This window comes from Erpetoichthys calabaricus, chromosome 3 (genome assembly GCF_900747795.2).
Source record: "Erpetoichthys calabaricus chromosome 3, fErpCal1.3, whole genome shotgun sequence".
Taxonomy (NCBI): Eukaryota; Metazoa; Chordata; class Cladistia; order Polypteriformes; family Polypteridae; genus Erpetoichthys; species Erpetoichthys calabaricus.
The window spans coordinates 120,615,900-120,632,780 of NC_041396.2; the positions used below are offsets into that span (position 1 = coordinate 120,615,900).

At 38.8% G+C, this 16,881-nt stretch overlaps 1 protein-coding gene across 1 annotated transcript in view; it reads left to right on the forward strand.

Annotated features, from left to right (window-relative positions):
- The window catches only part of LOC114648343 (EH domain-containing protein 3), a 90,995-nt gene that overhangs the window by 69,062 nt on the left and 5,052 nt on the right, over nucleotides 1–16,881 (forward strand). The window contains exons 4-5 of the mRNA XM_028797329.2: nucleotides 6,836–7,248; nucleotides 10,297–10,461. Coding sequence (XP_028653162.2) covers nucleotides 6,836–7,248; nucleotides 10,297–10,461 — 578 coding nt within the window. The remainder of the gene's footprint in view (nucleotides 1–6,835; nucleotides 7,249–10,296; nucleotides 10,462–16,881) is intronic.

Sequence of the window (16,881 nt, forward strand, 5' to 3'; positions counted from 1 at the left end):
TTTAATTTCAAATACAGAGTGCACACATAATTTTTTTCAAAACCTGAGTTGGTTCAGGTATTGCTGTAGGAGTAGATTTCAGTTCTGGCTCACCTCTGTGAGCTTTAAGTAAAGAAAGGGGATCAAATAATCTTAGTTCATTATGCATATTTTCCCATTGTCTAGTTTTATTTAACCGTACATAACTAATTAAACTAAAAGAAAGTAATAAAAAAATCTCTCAAATTTTGTCAGACCATATTTAGATAATTACAATTTGTTATTGTCACAATTTAAAATAAAATAAAATTTTGTGTGTCACATGCAATCATACTCTGCAATCTCTTATATATAGTTCTCTTCTGGTAAGTCCCGCTTTCACTTCAAAACCGGTCCCGCCCACACACAGCCGACACGGCATTTCTCGATTCCTATTCGTCGTCTTCCATGTCATGCACTATACTGGCCTGCTGAACGTAATACATCCAACAAGTACTCGAGGTGCTGCCACAATGGTAAAGCAGCTTTACCACCCTTGCGGGAGCCACCTGTGTCTTTACAACAGCTTCTTACACAGCAAATATCAGAAGCTAAAAATTATTGTAAACACATTCGAAAAGTACTGCTCAGATTAAATAAGATGAAATCGAACAAATCACCAGGACCAGATAATATTTATCCTCGTGTTCTTAAGGAGGCTACTGAGTACATATATAAACCCTTGACGCATATTTTTAGGAAGTCACTGCGCAATGGAGAGATTCTGAAGGACTAGAAAATGGCAAATATAATCCCATTATATAAAAAAGGGTGACAGGGCAGATCCAAGCAACTATAGGCCAGTAAGCTTAACATGCATCACAGGAAAATTAATGGAAGGAATTATTAAGGATAAGATCGAGCAACACCTGGCAAGGACAGGAGTTATTCTAAGCAGTCAGCATGGGTTCAGAAGAGGGAGGTCGTGTTTTACTAACATGCTGGAATTCTATGAGGAGGCAACAAAAGTATACGATCAAAGTGGAGCTTATGATATTATTTATCTGGACTTTCAGAAAGCATTTGATAAGGTGCCACATGAGAGGTTGGGCATCAAATTAAAAGGTGGGAGTTCAGGGTGATGTTTGTAGATGGGTGCAGAATTGGCTCAGACAAAGGAAGCAGAGGGTGATGGTGCGAGGAACCTCATCAGAACTGGCCGATGTTAAGAGTGGTGTTCCACAGGGGTCAGTACTAGGGCCGCTGCTATTTTTAATATATATAAATAATTTAGATAGGAATATAAGTAACAAGCTGGTTAAGTTTGCTGGTTATACCAAGATAGGTGGATTAGCAGATAATTTGGAATCCGTTTTATCATTACAGAAAGGCTTGGGCAGATTTGTGGCAGAGTATTACACATTGGAAGTAAAAATGTTAGGTTTGAATACACAATGGGCGGTCTGAAAATCGAGAGTACACCTTATGAGAAGGATTTAGGAGTCATAGTGGACTCTAAGCTATCGACTTCCCGACAGTGTTCAGAAGCCATTAAGAAGGCTAACAGAATGTTAGGATATATAGCACGATGTGTGGAGTACAAGTCCAAGGAGGTTATGCTCAACCTTTATAATGCACTGGTGAGGCCTCATCTTGAGTACTGTGTGCAATTTTGGTCTCCAGGCTACAAAAAGGACATAGCAGCACTAGAAAATGTCCAGAGAAGAGCGATTGGGCTGATTCCAGGGCTACAGGGGTTGAATTATGAGGAAAGATTAAAAGAGCTGAGCCTTTACAGTTTAAGCAAAAGAAGATTAAGAGGTGACATGATTGAAGTGTTTAAAATTATGAAGGGAATTCGTGCAGTGGATCGAGACTGTTATTTTAAAATGAGTTCATGAAGAACACGGGGACACAGTTGGAAACTTGTTATGGGTAAATTTCGCACACACATTAGGAAGTTTTTCTTTACACAAAGAACGATAGAAACTTGGAATAAGCTACCAAGTAGTGTGGTAGACAGTAAGACGTTAGGGTCTTTCAAAACTCGACTTGATGTTTTCTTGGAAGAAATAAGTGGATAGTACTGGCGAGCTTTGTTGGGCTGAATGGCCTGTTCTCGTCTATAGAGTGTTCTAATACAACCCTTTTCTAGCGTTTGCTTCCATGGGTGCACAGATAACTGAACCTCCTGGCCACGGACCATACTGTTTTAAAATACACGGGCAAATTTATCACCAAATCTCACCACTATACGCTAACACTTCTACCTCTCCAGGATATGGACAGTTGTATGTTTTTGACACAGCGCAAGCTACTAAAGTACACTTACAAAATAAAGCAAATTCTGCATGCAGCGAAAATGTACTTCTCCAGCTAGATTCCATGCTCAGAACCATCAACCCCTTCGCTAAATCATACAAACACATGCATGAAATTGATCAGTCCAATCTAACAACATCTGTATGAATGGTTTTCAAGGAAACCTCTAAGCATGATTTATGACGATACAATGCCCCAACATGTCACACTGATGTTGCAGCGATTTTCGTCGGAGAAGATGACGAAACGCCTGCCGAAAGGGACATTTGCATCTATCCCATAGGCAACTCCTGTAAACAGATTTCCACGCTCAATATGAATTGCGATCCTATGGTTTACCCACTTTTATTCCCTTATGGAGACATTCGCTGGCACAAAGATTTACAACATGTTCCCGATAAAAGAACCGCTAAGCGAATAAGGCTTACTCAATGCCAATTTTACGCGTACAGATTAGCAATGAGGAATACATTTAGTATTTTGCACTCCATCGGCAAACTATTCCAACAGTACGTCGTAGATGCGCATGTTAAAACCGAGGGCGTGTGTCTCAATTATCTCAGATTACATCAAGATCTGCATGTCGAACTATCAGACGCACTGCAAGCAAACGCTGAAAATAACAACGTTCGTGTAGACAAAATGATCATATTGCCGTCCACATTTCCAGGAAGTCCAAAATACAGTACATGTAACAAATCTATAAGGATGCCATAGCCATAGTACGTAAATTCGAAAAGCCTGATTTATTTATCACTTTCACATGTAATCCTGCTTGGCCAGAAATTCTATATGCACACTGCATCTTTCAAGAAGTATTTATTTCTTCTTGATTTCTGAATTCCTTTCTCACCGTTTTCCATTCCTATTCTTGCACCGCCATATGCTACGTCGGACGTCGGCTAGTATGTAGTAAAATGCTTAGATGTTTAGATGTGAAATATTTCTGTCTTATCATGTTTATTAGTCTAATACGAGTATACTTTGTTTTAAATGTATTCATTAAGGTGTGATACCGAGACTTGTGCACCATGGAGATCTGTCCAGTTTTTCACTTCGCTTTCTGTGGTTCTGTGCTACGTTTGTTGTGTGGGGTTTTTTTTTAAAGAAGTATTGGATGCAGATTTCTCAGAAATAACTGTAAAACCTCCAAGTTCCATGTTACCCTAGTTATTTTCAAAGCTATCTAGATATAGTTGAAATGGCACAACCAATCTCCTGTTTTTTAATAATTTTGAGAGTAGAATTGATTTGTTATCTTTCTGTATTACTCTCAAGTTTCATCTGGACATTTACATTTTAAGCATACGCAAGTTTATCCTTATGTAGTATTTCAGGTAATGACCTAACATTCTCAAACCTGCTTAGTCCACGTAACGGTCAAATGAGGCTAATGCCTATCTTGCCTGTAACCAACTCTTGGCAGGAAACTGCTCTGAACAGAGTGCCAGTCCACATAAACACCTTCACTCATAATCATCTGGTTCAGACTGTCCATTTAACCTAGCCATCTAGTCTTTGGGGAAATTGGGATGAAAATGGGGGTATACGGAGGAAAAACATGTAAACAATTTGAAAAGATACAGACTCCTTTTGGACCAAAACTAGGCTGGTAATTCAATCCCAGCATTTTAGATCTATGAGGTAGCAGTAGTAACCACAGTTCATTTCTGCTGCCTTTGTACTTTAAAACTTATTAATGCCAGTAAACTCATTTTTACTTGTTCCATGAAGATGGTATGTCCTGTACAAAACTTGTTAGGAGTTGCAGAGCTGTCAGTTTATGAAAAGTTAGCTTTTGCAGCTAGAACAAAGCCTAGACAAACCTATGAGTGAGTTTTGAGAATATCTAGAATTTTTTTTTGTACATGATATGTCCAGCACTTGCCTCTAGAGTGCATGTAAATCTATGGTGAACATTTTGAGCTACCTTTTGGTAAATTAAAAGAACCTTCCTTGTGCAAGAAGTATTCATAATTAAATGTAATGTTGCTGGACCAATAACACTTTTCTATTATATAAATAAAATATTGTAAATCTGTTTCAGTTAGAAGACCTGGGTTCGCTTCCTGGGTCCTCCCTGCGTGGAGTTTGCATGTTCTTCCCGTGTCTGTGTGGGTTTCCTGCGGGTACTCCGGTTTCCTCCCACAGTCCAAAGGCATGCAGGTTAGGTGGATTGGCGATTCTAAATTGGCCCCAGTGTGTGCTTGGTGTGTGGGTGTGTTTGTGTGTGTCCTGCGGTGGGTTGGCACCCTGCCCGGGATTGGTTCCTGCCTTGTGCCCTATGTTGGCTGGGATTGGCTCCAGCAGACCCCCGTGACCCTGTGTTTGGATTCAGCGGGTTGGAAAATGGATGGATGGATGTTTCCTGTATTTCCGGTGTTATTTTTTTTTAATCATAGTTCATATACTTCATTTGCAAATATCAGTTCCCAAACAACACTTGGTAAAGTAACAGTGGGAAAACATTTCAGCATTCTCTGGTCTGAATAATTTTTGCTCAAAAAAAATATACAAAAAATGACAATTGCTTTAATAGTAACATTAGTCATCAAGAAAATCCTTCAAAGATATTTTTCTCTTATTAAATACTTTTTAATAAGGCTGTTTTACTTGTGCTTTGTCGCGTTATATTTCACTTTTGTGACTGAACTATAGCACAGTAATGCAGTATGGGAATAACTGAGTCTGTAATTGCACATCATCAACATTCCAAAGGGCTCAGCCTATCCTACAACACCCCCTGGCAGTGCCCACGGAACCCAACAGGGCTTTTGCAAGGTGCTCAGACAACCAAGAAGAAAGCTCATTGCAAACTCAGTCCATCTTAAAATGGAAAAAAGTGGATTTTATTTAAAACCAGTTTGGTTCCAAGAGTATTTCAGTAGTTCTCTGCTGCTTCTTTGGCACAGCCAACCCCAATGTTATAAAGCAATGAAAAAATCTTGCATTCCTTTAGTTCCAAAGTCTCTTTAGCATTTTGGCCTCACAATGTGGCCAAATGCTAAAAATACTTTCCTAAAGACTGGCCAGCCAATTCTGATATTGTGGGATTATGACAACTGTTATCATTTATTCTGTTTGAAGATCATTTAGTCAAGGAAAAGATCACCATAGCCCAATCCCTTAGAGGGAAGATGCTTCCAAGATACCCTTTATAATGTGTACATATGTGCCTGATGCTGACAGTGTTATCCCACTTGTGCACACACCACTCTTAGCATTCTGTATCGCATATACTTTGCTCAGGAAGCAATGACAGACAGGAGTCAATATTACTTAAACTCCCAAAATATAATGTTTTGATACATACACTCCTTAATTACAGTATAACTGTTGCTGGTTTATTAAGAGCTCAGAATGGGAGGGCTTTGACATACCCAGAAATGCCCTTACTATCTTGGATTCTAGTGTCCCTTCTGGGCTTGGTTCTGTGTAACTAGTTTTGGGTCAGCATCTAGGGAAAAAAGGAGTACATGCTTTGAGATATTGAGTGTTATTTAACATATTTTTCAAGGTTTTTTTTTCTTGGGTAAAATCATGACAATATATATGGACTTTCTTAACACTAGAATCCCTGAAGCCTATGAAAAAACTTGAAATCCTAAAATTCCTTCGCACCTTTCCATTAGCGTCTTTTGTTTTGGAAATTTGTCGATCAGCACAAGCAGCAAGCAGACTGCTATCCCATCCCCCCACCAACCCAGCTCAACTCGGGCAAAAAGTTCTCCCAGCTCAAATCTGTTTTTTTCTGGGTGTGAGGTGCCTGGAGTTATATAGGGTAAATAATATAACGTTATTTGGAACACATGCATTTCATGTGTGTTCCGTGTCTACAATGATCTGGGTTAATGTAGGATGAAAGGAAACGTTAATCACATACTTAAAACAGAAACTTTTTTTCATATTATAGTACTAATGACAAAATTTTGATGTGTGGAGACTGAAGTCCAAATATCAAACACTTTCAGAAAAGGTGCATATAAACATATAAATGTTTTTCATATAAAGACCATCATCTTTATACAAACTGTGATTGAATAATTGAATAATATAATATCAAGATATTATAAAGAGTTTGAGTAGCGTGAACAAAGTTACACAAAGTTTCTTGAAATATAAGAACTTACAGTTAAATGTATTTTTTTGAAATGGGATAGTATAGCATACTATGCATAATTTGCATTAGCATTAGGATTTTCAACAACCATTTTTATCTAACATTGTTAGAAGCCAAAGCATAATTTTAAAAATACTTAAACAGTTATACTATACAAATACCCATCTCCTGATTTAATAAGTTTGTATAATGGTTTCCTTTATGTAGGCAATAGCAGCCCAAGTACAAAACCTTTCTTTGCTTTACTTATGTATTTTTTTTATTTTTGCAGATCCACTGTTGCTAGAACTAATATTAAGCCATCTTTATAGTTAACTGATCTTGACTTACCTTTTTCATTATTAGTATTACTTAAAGATAAGCCTAAATTGTATTTGGTGTAAGATATTTTTGTCACTGTTTAAAGTAATACTAGTTTGTTTCCTTTTATGACAGGTTATGATTTTGCAGCTGTGTTAGAGTGGTTTGCTGAGAGAGTGGATCGTATCATCCTTTTGTTTGATGCTCACAAACTGGACATCTCTGATGAATTTTCTGAAGTGATTAAGGCTTTGAAGAACCATGAAGACAAAATTCGTGTTGTGCTCAATAAAGCTGACCAGATTGAGACCCAGCAGTTAATGCGGGTCTATGGTGCACTTATGTGGTCATTGGGCAAGATAGTCAACACGCCAGAGGTAATACGGGTATACATTGGTTCCTTCTGGTCTCACCCACTTCTTATTCCTGACAATCGCAAACTGTTTGAGGCAGAAGAGCAAGATCTTTTTAAGGATATTCAGAGTTTACCCAGAAATGCTGCTTTGAGGAAACTGAATGATCTAATCAAGAGAGCAAGGCTTGCTAAGGTATTCTTTTTTTAAAGAAGCTTTATTACATTTTTGTTTATATTTTGTTTTGGTTATGTATGAAGTTCTATGCATTTTAACTGTTTCACCTATAGAAACATATATACTTCACTGTACCTGTAATTTGCCCTTGTTATAGTTCTATTTGGAAAACAGCTACTGTATGTTTAGCCAAAGATGTACAATAAACAATGCATCATGTGGTCTGTGAGCCAAACTGCTTTATACATTCACTGCTTACATATTTATGCAATTATATTTCAATTATTATAGTAATCAAAACACATCTGATGATTACATATTAATTATTAGATGCAGTACAAGGTGTGATTTTGTTAGAAACGGAGACGTTCTATATTAGTAGCAGAATATGAAAGTTTCAACAAGCTAAAGTTCATGTACACTTAAGTGGAAGAGGTTAATGGCTAGCTGCCCACTCTTGGCCAAAAGAGAGCATAAAGCAATAACCTTTCAGTTAATCATTTATTTTCCTTGATTGTCAGTCTTTTCAGGATAATGGCACATTGGCATAGCTCAAAATTCACTAATGCATAAACAGGCATACCAAGTGCCAGGAAATTAGACATTTTCATTCTGAAAGGTCAACTTTTTACAAACAAGTCATTTTCCTGAATGCATAGCATAATCAATATATATACATTTTTGTCAGTCTTCACTATATTGATTCTAGACCAAATCATTGTACCATTTAATGAAATTCATCCCAGACCATGACAGAGTCACCAGTCTCCACCATTATTCACAGAACGTTGCAGACAGATAACTTCTTACCAGCTTGTCTTGATATACTAGTATTTTTGTGAATCAGAAATTTCAGATTTTGAGTCATTGCTGAATTAATTATTTTTGTACTTGTTGTCTTTCCATGCTTTGCTTTCCATGTACTACACTCTCTTCCACTTGTTAGCTCCAACACAACTTACAAGACTATTTCCTTTTACACTTGTTTCCACATGAAGCATGTACTTTGGTGCCAGATGACATTGTCAAATGCCGAGTGAGCTCTTCACTGGATTTCCTTCTGTCCCTTAATGAAGGGAAATTTAAAGTACTATTATGAGATACAGATAGTGATTTGGATTGTTCACTGTATTTTTCTGTATTCAGCTTGCCCAGTTTTTAAAATTTATTTGACAGCTTGAACAGTTCATTCTACAAATTCAGTTTGCTATGCCTATTGCTTGTTGACCATCACCTTTTTGATACACAACTGTGAGTTTGTTTTTGTCAAAGTATGTTAACTTGGCCATTTTCAGACCTCTTCTCGAGGGCACCCAAGTGTTTATGGTTACCATTCAATACATCCATTTTTTGTTAAATTTGAATTAGTTGGGCATTTAGTTGAATTTAATTAGTGCAAAGGTTTGGGAATCATCTGTGTTTTGCAACCTTCTCATAAATTATCAATAATGGCTTGGAAATCATAAAAATGCAGTTACTTTTTATTACAGCCACGGTGATTGGTGTTTTATTTTTTATTTTATGTAGTGTTTTCTCACTTACCATCCAGGTAAATAACTTTAAAAATTATTTTCTTAGGTGGGATAACTTACAATATGTATCATATTAACATTGAAATTCTTAATTGCACTTGCTCTCAATAAAGCAGGTGTTTATGTTATTGACTTTGAGAGAGCAAAAAGTTCACAGGAGCATATTCAAGCATATGTTCGAACTATTTGTATATCATTAAATTGAACCTGTGACACTCATAGATGAATGCATATAACATGTTCTTGCTCATAGTGAAGTTTGGAGCCAAACCCAGATCTACCCAGCACCACCAAAGGAAGCTAAAGCTTATTCCAGGCAGTTAAAAGGCAGTAGCCCGCCATCAATAAGTCATTAGAATATCAATTTATTTCTAGTTTAGCCCTCTGCTTTATTTCATCACTTAATGAAATTAATTAATATTACATATTGATTTGATTTTCTAGTCTTTATAACTTTTCATTACTTATATTTCATATACCCCATTCTGCCAAACATTACTTTGTTTCAGGGGCAGAAGAAATACCGTAAAAGTGCAGGGAAAAGATGTAAATCCAAACTGAGAAGTTTAGTGAAAATAATTATATTAATTTAAGAAAAAAACAAGTTTTCTAAATTTTTTTTTATTTTGCCTCTGAATGTGTTGTCAGAAATGTTATTCTCATCTATGTTGAAAGGATTTGTTTTGTAAGAATTTATTGCATTTTTTATGTTTATGCAATACAACATTTGCAGGTGATATTATACTATATGAGCAGCCCATGCCTATCACTGACACAAGGCAGGAAACATTCCAGGACTAGTTGTCCATTCATTACAGGGTCCACACACATTCACACACCTACTCACACAGTATAAAATTATCATGTTCCATAATTACTATAATTCTTATAAGGGGAAATCTGTAAGATTTAAAATAATTTGTCATTAACTAGTTTTGTTTATTATATCTTAGTTTTTTGTTCCAGGGAAGAATGACATTCTGGTTTAATTAATTCCATGAATTTTAACTAAATTAAAATGATTTGTTTCACAAATTTTAATTTGGCTTAGAACCTCTCCAGAGCTGTTTTGAGTTTCTGTGTGAGTGGATGACAAGGTCACTTTATGCAGTATACGCAATTTCTATTTCAGATTTTTGCTATAATACATCCTGTGGAGGATGTTAAGTTCTCAGTTAAAGCAGATGACGTAGTATGTATTGCCCAGGTGGAGAGGTTGCGGAATGCCCTTTTTAAACAAGTGCTTTGCCAAGGAGAAGTGTGTAAGCTTAATATTTCTCAGGGGACATTTCTTAAGCAGATGTGACCAGCACTATGAAAGTATATTGCATCATTGTTTCCAGCCATTGGTCTTCTAATGCAAGTGATATCCTATTTATTAATTTTGTAGAAAACACATATTCTGTTACTGTACTTGCATATCTTGTTTAGCTAAAATAAAATTACTTTGCTTCAAACACAGGACCTCATTCTTTTTTTGAATCTTGATCAATAGAGCTAAAATATCAACAGCCTATATGAACTTGTTTTACAGGTCCATGCTTATATTATCAGTTCACTGAAGAAGGAAATGCCTGCTGTTTTTGGCAAAGAAAACAAAAAAAAGGAGTTGATAAATAGTTTGGGAGATATCTATAGTAAGATTGAGAGAGAACATCAGATCTCACCAGGTGACTTTCCAAATCTGAAGAAAATGCAGGTAAAAGCTTTTTTAAGTTCCTGCAATTTTTTTTGTATATTTCTTGTGCCTGAATTCTGTTAGGATATGTTGTTTATTTTAAGAGTAAAATAAATAAACAATCATTTCTTGGTTCTGTTATGTGGCCACATTTCCAAATAAAAATGTGCATTTTGTTTAGGTATTTTCAAGCTTAAATCTTTTTGCCCTGAGCTACATTTATTAACGATTTTTTGAGATACTGGAACTTCTTAGCTATCCAAATGAGACTGGTTAAATGAATGCTATCTTATTTCATACGTTCTTAGTTAAAATAGTCATGATTCAAATGAAAATGTGAAACAATTAAAATGTAATCTATTAACAAAATTATTTTTTCTGAAAGCCTTGCTTAATACATTTTTTAAAATCCTGTCTACCTTGACATTGAAACAGTTGCTATGCTGTGTAATTACAAACACAGCAGTCAGAATGTAACACAAAATGTTACATTTACACTAATTACAAATTAAACAGTATGAATGCACAAAAAATTAACATGATACACAGTGAATAGCAAAACTCCATGAACTACAAAGGAACCTGCGTGGATAAAAATTTTGTGTTTTGAAAATTAAATTTTTTTAATCACTTTAAAAAAATTAGTATTAAAAAATAAAATTAAAAAATGGTCTTTAGCCCCAGATTCCACTGTTAACCAGGTCTGCTACATGCTGAAATGGATAGACAACAACATTTAAAGCTGAACTTAATGAAGTTTAAATGTCGTGATGGGACTGGGCCATTAGTGAGCCCCAAACATGAACACACCAGCACAGTCCCGGAATAAAATAATGGAAGGTTTACTACCAAAATGACTTCCAAAAGTAGCATAAGCACAAATCACATGTTCTCTCTTTCCAGAATACTCTCATTTCACTACTGCACTGCCCTTCTCCAGTTGAGTGCTGCTTCATGTCCTTCCAGCTCCGACTCACTTGGATAAGGGAGTGTGGTCCCTTTAATTAAAGACCCAGGAGTACTTCCGGTGCCAGGGCCACTGCCCGATGGAAGTACTACTGGATTATGTGGAAGTCCCATTGATTGAGGAGCACATCTCCTGACAGCGCTCACTTGCGGCACACATGGTCCCCAGCAGGGCTGTGTTGCCGGACTTCATATCCCTGCTGGTTCCCAAATGAGTTCCAATACATAAGGCTGCTGCCTTCTAGCATCCTGGGGGAATAAAGAGTCCTCAGCGACATCATCTTCTGGTGGGTTGTCCATTCATCCCTTCTGTCCATCTCCACTGGGTTTGGCTCCTTCCTATCTCCTGGCTGGGATACCCATCAACCTACTCTGACCCTCCCGTACAGGTAAGGAACCATCCCCTTTTCTGGTTGGGATGCCCGCCTATCCAAACCCATGTGGCACTGACAGTGTTTTTAATGGTTTTATGATTAGCTATTTCACATCCAGAGAAATAAGGAAAGGGAAGAGACTTAATTGCCAGACTTAAGTTTTTGAAAAATATAGCATTGAAAAGCTCATTAACAAAATTAACGTGCTATGCTACAATAATGATAAATCAGTCTTGATTTACTTTTGCAGAAAAATTGGAGGATTTTAAAGTTGGGTCTAAATGTTATTTTAAAAAAAAAAGTTAATTTGGTAAGTGGCGGTTTCAATAAGAATTAAAAAATGTGTTTGGTACTTTTGTAGTGTGAGATAAGCCTGGACACCACCAGACTGAGACCACATCTTTATAAAAAGCACATGTTTATTTAACACAGTCCTGTACAGCATACAGTGCTCCCAGCACCAATCATTCCTACTATGGGCCTTTCTCACACTGTTAGTGGGCCGCCTTTACCTCTCTCCACGGGAGCTTTGTCCTGCTCCCACTCCCGACTCTAGCTTCCTGATTCTAGGGAGGCGGCCCCTTGTATTCTCACCCGGATGTGCTCCAGGTGCCTGATGACCCTCTTCCGGCAGCACTCTGGGCATCCCTGGAAGGATCTTCCTCCACCTTCCCAGGTGTGGCGGAAGTGCCTGTTTCCCGGGCTCCATGAGGCTCGGGGCGCCCCCTGGCGGTGGCCACGGACCCCAGTGGGCTTGAGCCTCCTTGCTCCTTTCCCGTGGTCTCCTCAAGGTCCAGGGCAGTTGCTCCCTCGTGGCCCAGGGGACGTATAGACCACCTCCTGGTCCTTCCAGGCGTCCCAGCTGGGTCTGTCCCTCAGCCTTCTGTGACAGTAGTTAAAATGAATTTTCATGATTGCCGAATACAATATTTTGTCCTGGCAGCCTTGCTTATATCTATGTAAATTGCATGTCTCAGTGTGGTATAGTGGGTCCACAGCTCTCAGCAAAGGCCCGTTTTAGATAAATAATCACTGCGCTCGCGGCTTAGCGAGGGGGCGTGGTCGTTGTGGCTGAAGCAGTTCTCAGGGCGATCTGCGATGTGGGCGTTTCTCACCTAAGTGCACAGGTGAGAGACTGCCCACATCTGTGATTGTTCCGGGGGCTGCTAATTTGTCGCAGCTGCTATGCCCTATTGACCTATATAGAAGCGCGAGTCGGCTAAAGAGGAATGGAAAAAGATTAGAACAAGAAAGGAAAGAAAGACGGAGGATGCTGGAGGGCATGGAGCAGGAGAGAGAGAGCTGGTGCGGGTGAGCGAGCGAGCGATTGAATGCTCGCAGGCAGCTGTATGGAAGCCTGGGTGTTAGGCCGACACCCGAGAGTTGTAGTAGTGGTCGCTCCCGCTGAGTGATCGAGTAGCGGGAGTGACCAGTGAAGGGCGACTGGCCGCGTAAGGCCGGGAAGACAGCGGGAGTCAGGAGGCTTGGTGGAGAAGTCCTTGATGTGAGCGTCCTGGTCATCAAGAATACCAAGTCTCGAGTCTGGGATGAGTGCGCGACCGAAGCCAGGATCGGGAGGCCTCCAGACCTGTTTGAAAAGGAGTGAAGGACAGCTGCAGAGAGTGCGTCTCGCCTGCTGCGGGGCCCAGATGGCTGAAGCGGGTGAGACGCTAAGGGAAAGAAGCACCGGGCTCTGAATAGTGTTTTAAAGGACTGCTTCCAGCATTGTTTTAACCTCGTTTTTAAAGGATTGTTTTTGTATTGATTTTTAAACCTCCACATTTCTTTTATGGATTATTTATGTGAAGAAATTGAATGCACTGCAGTTTATTTGAACACTCTTGTTTTGTTTGTAAATAAAAGCACTTTGCTCTTTTTTATCATCCCCTTGCTATGTTGTTGCCTCACTGTCTAGCTCATCGGTAGCATTACTGACGGTGACAGGTTCAAGGGCTCCCGAACAGTAGATGGGAGCATGGAGCCGAACCCGCATCATCACACTTGGAGTTGACAGCTTCACAACTTTCTCCAAAACAACATCACTGTTTATACCAAAATTTACAATTTATGAATCAGCATCCGATATGCCTCTGACACATTTTATGCAAAGGTTGTTCACACTGCCTTTACATCTCTGCAATTTTTATGCATCCATTTCTGATAATCTATTCATGACCATGCAGTCATCTGTTCCATACTTTTGCCGCAAACCATCACCCTCATCATTCCTACATTTACCATGATGTAATTTGCTTTCAAACTGGCTTTCCTTTTCAGAATCTTTTCCTTTAGTTCTGGTTCACTTTTTCATTTGTGTACAAGAGTTCCCAAGCACTTCTCTGGTCACATCTTCAGTCACTATCACAAAAAGCAACAGACTCATAATGGATCCCGGGTACGGCTCCACCTTCACCTCAAAAGTTTTACTGTCTTCATCTGCAGTCATTACTATACAGTACATTTACAGTTACATTATGATGTCAGAGGACCCAATAAGGGTCCTTTAATCAGTGATCTTCTGGAGGATCTTAAATTTGATTTCTTTTATTTGGTTGAGACCTGCCAGCAACCTGAGGATTTTATACAATTTAATCAGTGTTGTCCGCCTAGGGTTTGTTTACAACCTCGATCTTCTGTGGATCTTGAATCTTCTGAAAAACACACAAAGCACTGGTTTTACACAGAAATCAACATAAAATGCCAGTTGCTGGTGGTCATAGTGCATTGATATCTGATTTGTACCTCTTGTCACTGTAAGTGGCGGTCCTCCCAGGTGGCGCAGTGGTAGTGCTGCTGCTTTGCAGTAAGGAGACAGTGGAAGACTGTGGGTTCGCTTCCCGGTTCCTCCCTGTATGGATAGCGCTTTGAGTATTGAGAAAAGCGCTATATAAATGTAATGAATTATTATTATTATTATATTATTAATGTTGCCATAGCCATGTCAGCTACACCAACCTGCTCAGCACCATGCTCACCTCAAATTCATTTTCAATCACTTGTATCAAAGTCAGAGTCTGATAAGTCAGGGTCCAATTCAGTGATAATCAGCAAAACATTGTCCACGCAGTATTTTCAATCTCTCGCCATTTTTGCCGTCATTTGCTTCTTTCTGCTCACATGAGTGCAGGGAATCTCGGTCAAACTAGTGAATCTAACATTGCTTCTAGCAAAGAGAGTCCAACAAAATATAACGTTGGGTTTTGCCTCCATTTACAGTTGATTACCCCCGTCAACCCCTCCTTTGGACAAAAGTCGACATCCGCCCTGAAAGAGTTAAAGTGGCTCCACTGTCTTTGCCGATGAATGCTTCTTATGAATCAGTAGCTGTAAAAATTAATGGTTCTACACCTACAGTGCTGGTTACTATATAGCAACCACCCAAATTTAGTGATGATTTTTGGTTGAATTTTCTACTTTATCGACTTTGTTGTGTGCACTTTCTCCTAATGTTATTCTGGTGGGTGATTTTAATATTCATGTGGATAATATTAACTGCCCATCTACAAAGGATTTTATGAGGAATGTTCAAAAAGTTTCCACAATTTTATATTTTCGTTGGAAATGGTGAATGTGGGACGAGTATTAATTGTGCATTAAAAAGTTGGTACGACGCTAGGAAAATTGCATTGCAAACGAAGGTGACTATGTAGAAAAGTGATGTAATTTGTTTTTGAAATTCTTAATAAATAGAGATAAAAATGTGTGGAAACTTTTTGAACATCCCATGTATGTCTTGCCTTGATAGTTTTGGTATACAACAATTTGTAAATTTCCCAACTCGTTCCAGAGGCCACACTTTTGATCTTGTATGCTGCTCTGGCATTGCCCCAAGTAGTTGTAAAACATCTGATTTCTGTATTTCTGACAGTAAATTACTTTCATTTAGTGTTAATCTGCCATTATTCAAACTTTAACAACCATATGTGTTGACGTAACATAAAAAATATAAATATCTCTGCTTTGACTACAGCAATTGATAACCTTACTCACATTGAAGATTTGTTTACTCCAGATGAATTGGTTTCTTACTACAATGATAGACTTCATAGTTTTTTGGACACATTTGCATCTCTAAAAACCCGGACTGCTTTCTTTACATACTCTACTACCTGGTTCAATCCTGAGCCTCGGCAGCTTAAAACGAATGGCTGTCACTTCTGTAGAAGATCAACCCGGACACAGACAGACACAAGCTCAAAATGTCCAAAATGACGCACATTTTATTCTTACAAATGTCCCGCACACAACACAGTGCTCCAATCGACACAATACTCCATTCTTTCTTCTGCCACCTCCACTCCTCACTTGCAACCTCATCCTCCTCCACCCGACTCGGGCTTCCTTGCTGGAGTGAGGCAGCCTCTTTTTTATACTGCACCTGGAAGTGCTCCAGGTGCTCCCTGATCACGTTCTGGCATCACTTCCGGGTGTGGCAGAAGTGCAGCAAGAGAATCCGGCTCCTCTACTGGTAGTACCTCCGGGTGTGGCAGAAGTGCTGTACACCACGGCTCCGGAACTGTCCAGGCCCCCCTGGTAGTGGCCAAGGGCCTGCGCAGGGTGGAGCTTCTAAGCTCCAGTTGCATGTCCCCGATGCGACCCAGGGGGGCTGCCCTCTTGTGTCCTGTGGGGAGGTACTGCTGGTGATATGTCCACTCCCCCTGTCCTCTCCTCAAAAGGGTGTCCCGGCTGGGCAAAGTTCCCGGCCATCTATCACACTTAGAACATCTCTATTAAAAAAACTGGACTCACTGTGCACATAGAAATCATGAGCACATTTGTCTGTACAAAGATGTGCTACCTGCAGCTAAAACTGCTTATTACTCTAAACAAATCATGTCTGTGTAATAAAAGCTTTGTTTAACACTATTAACAGTATTCTGGCACCTCCTGATATAATTCCATCTCATATGTGTATCACTGCTACATGTGATGCATTTGTGACCTTTTTAAAACCAAAATTGATAATAATCATCAACAACTAGCAGCTTCAATATGTTTACTATCCAATTCTTCTCTAAATATTTCAACTGAACTTCCTTTTACTTATCTATCAACTTTTCATTTGCCCACTGAAGTGGAAATTTATTCTCTTATTCATAAA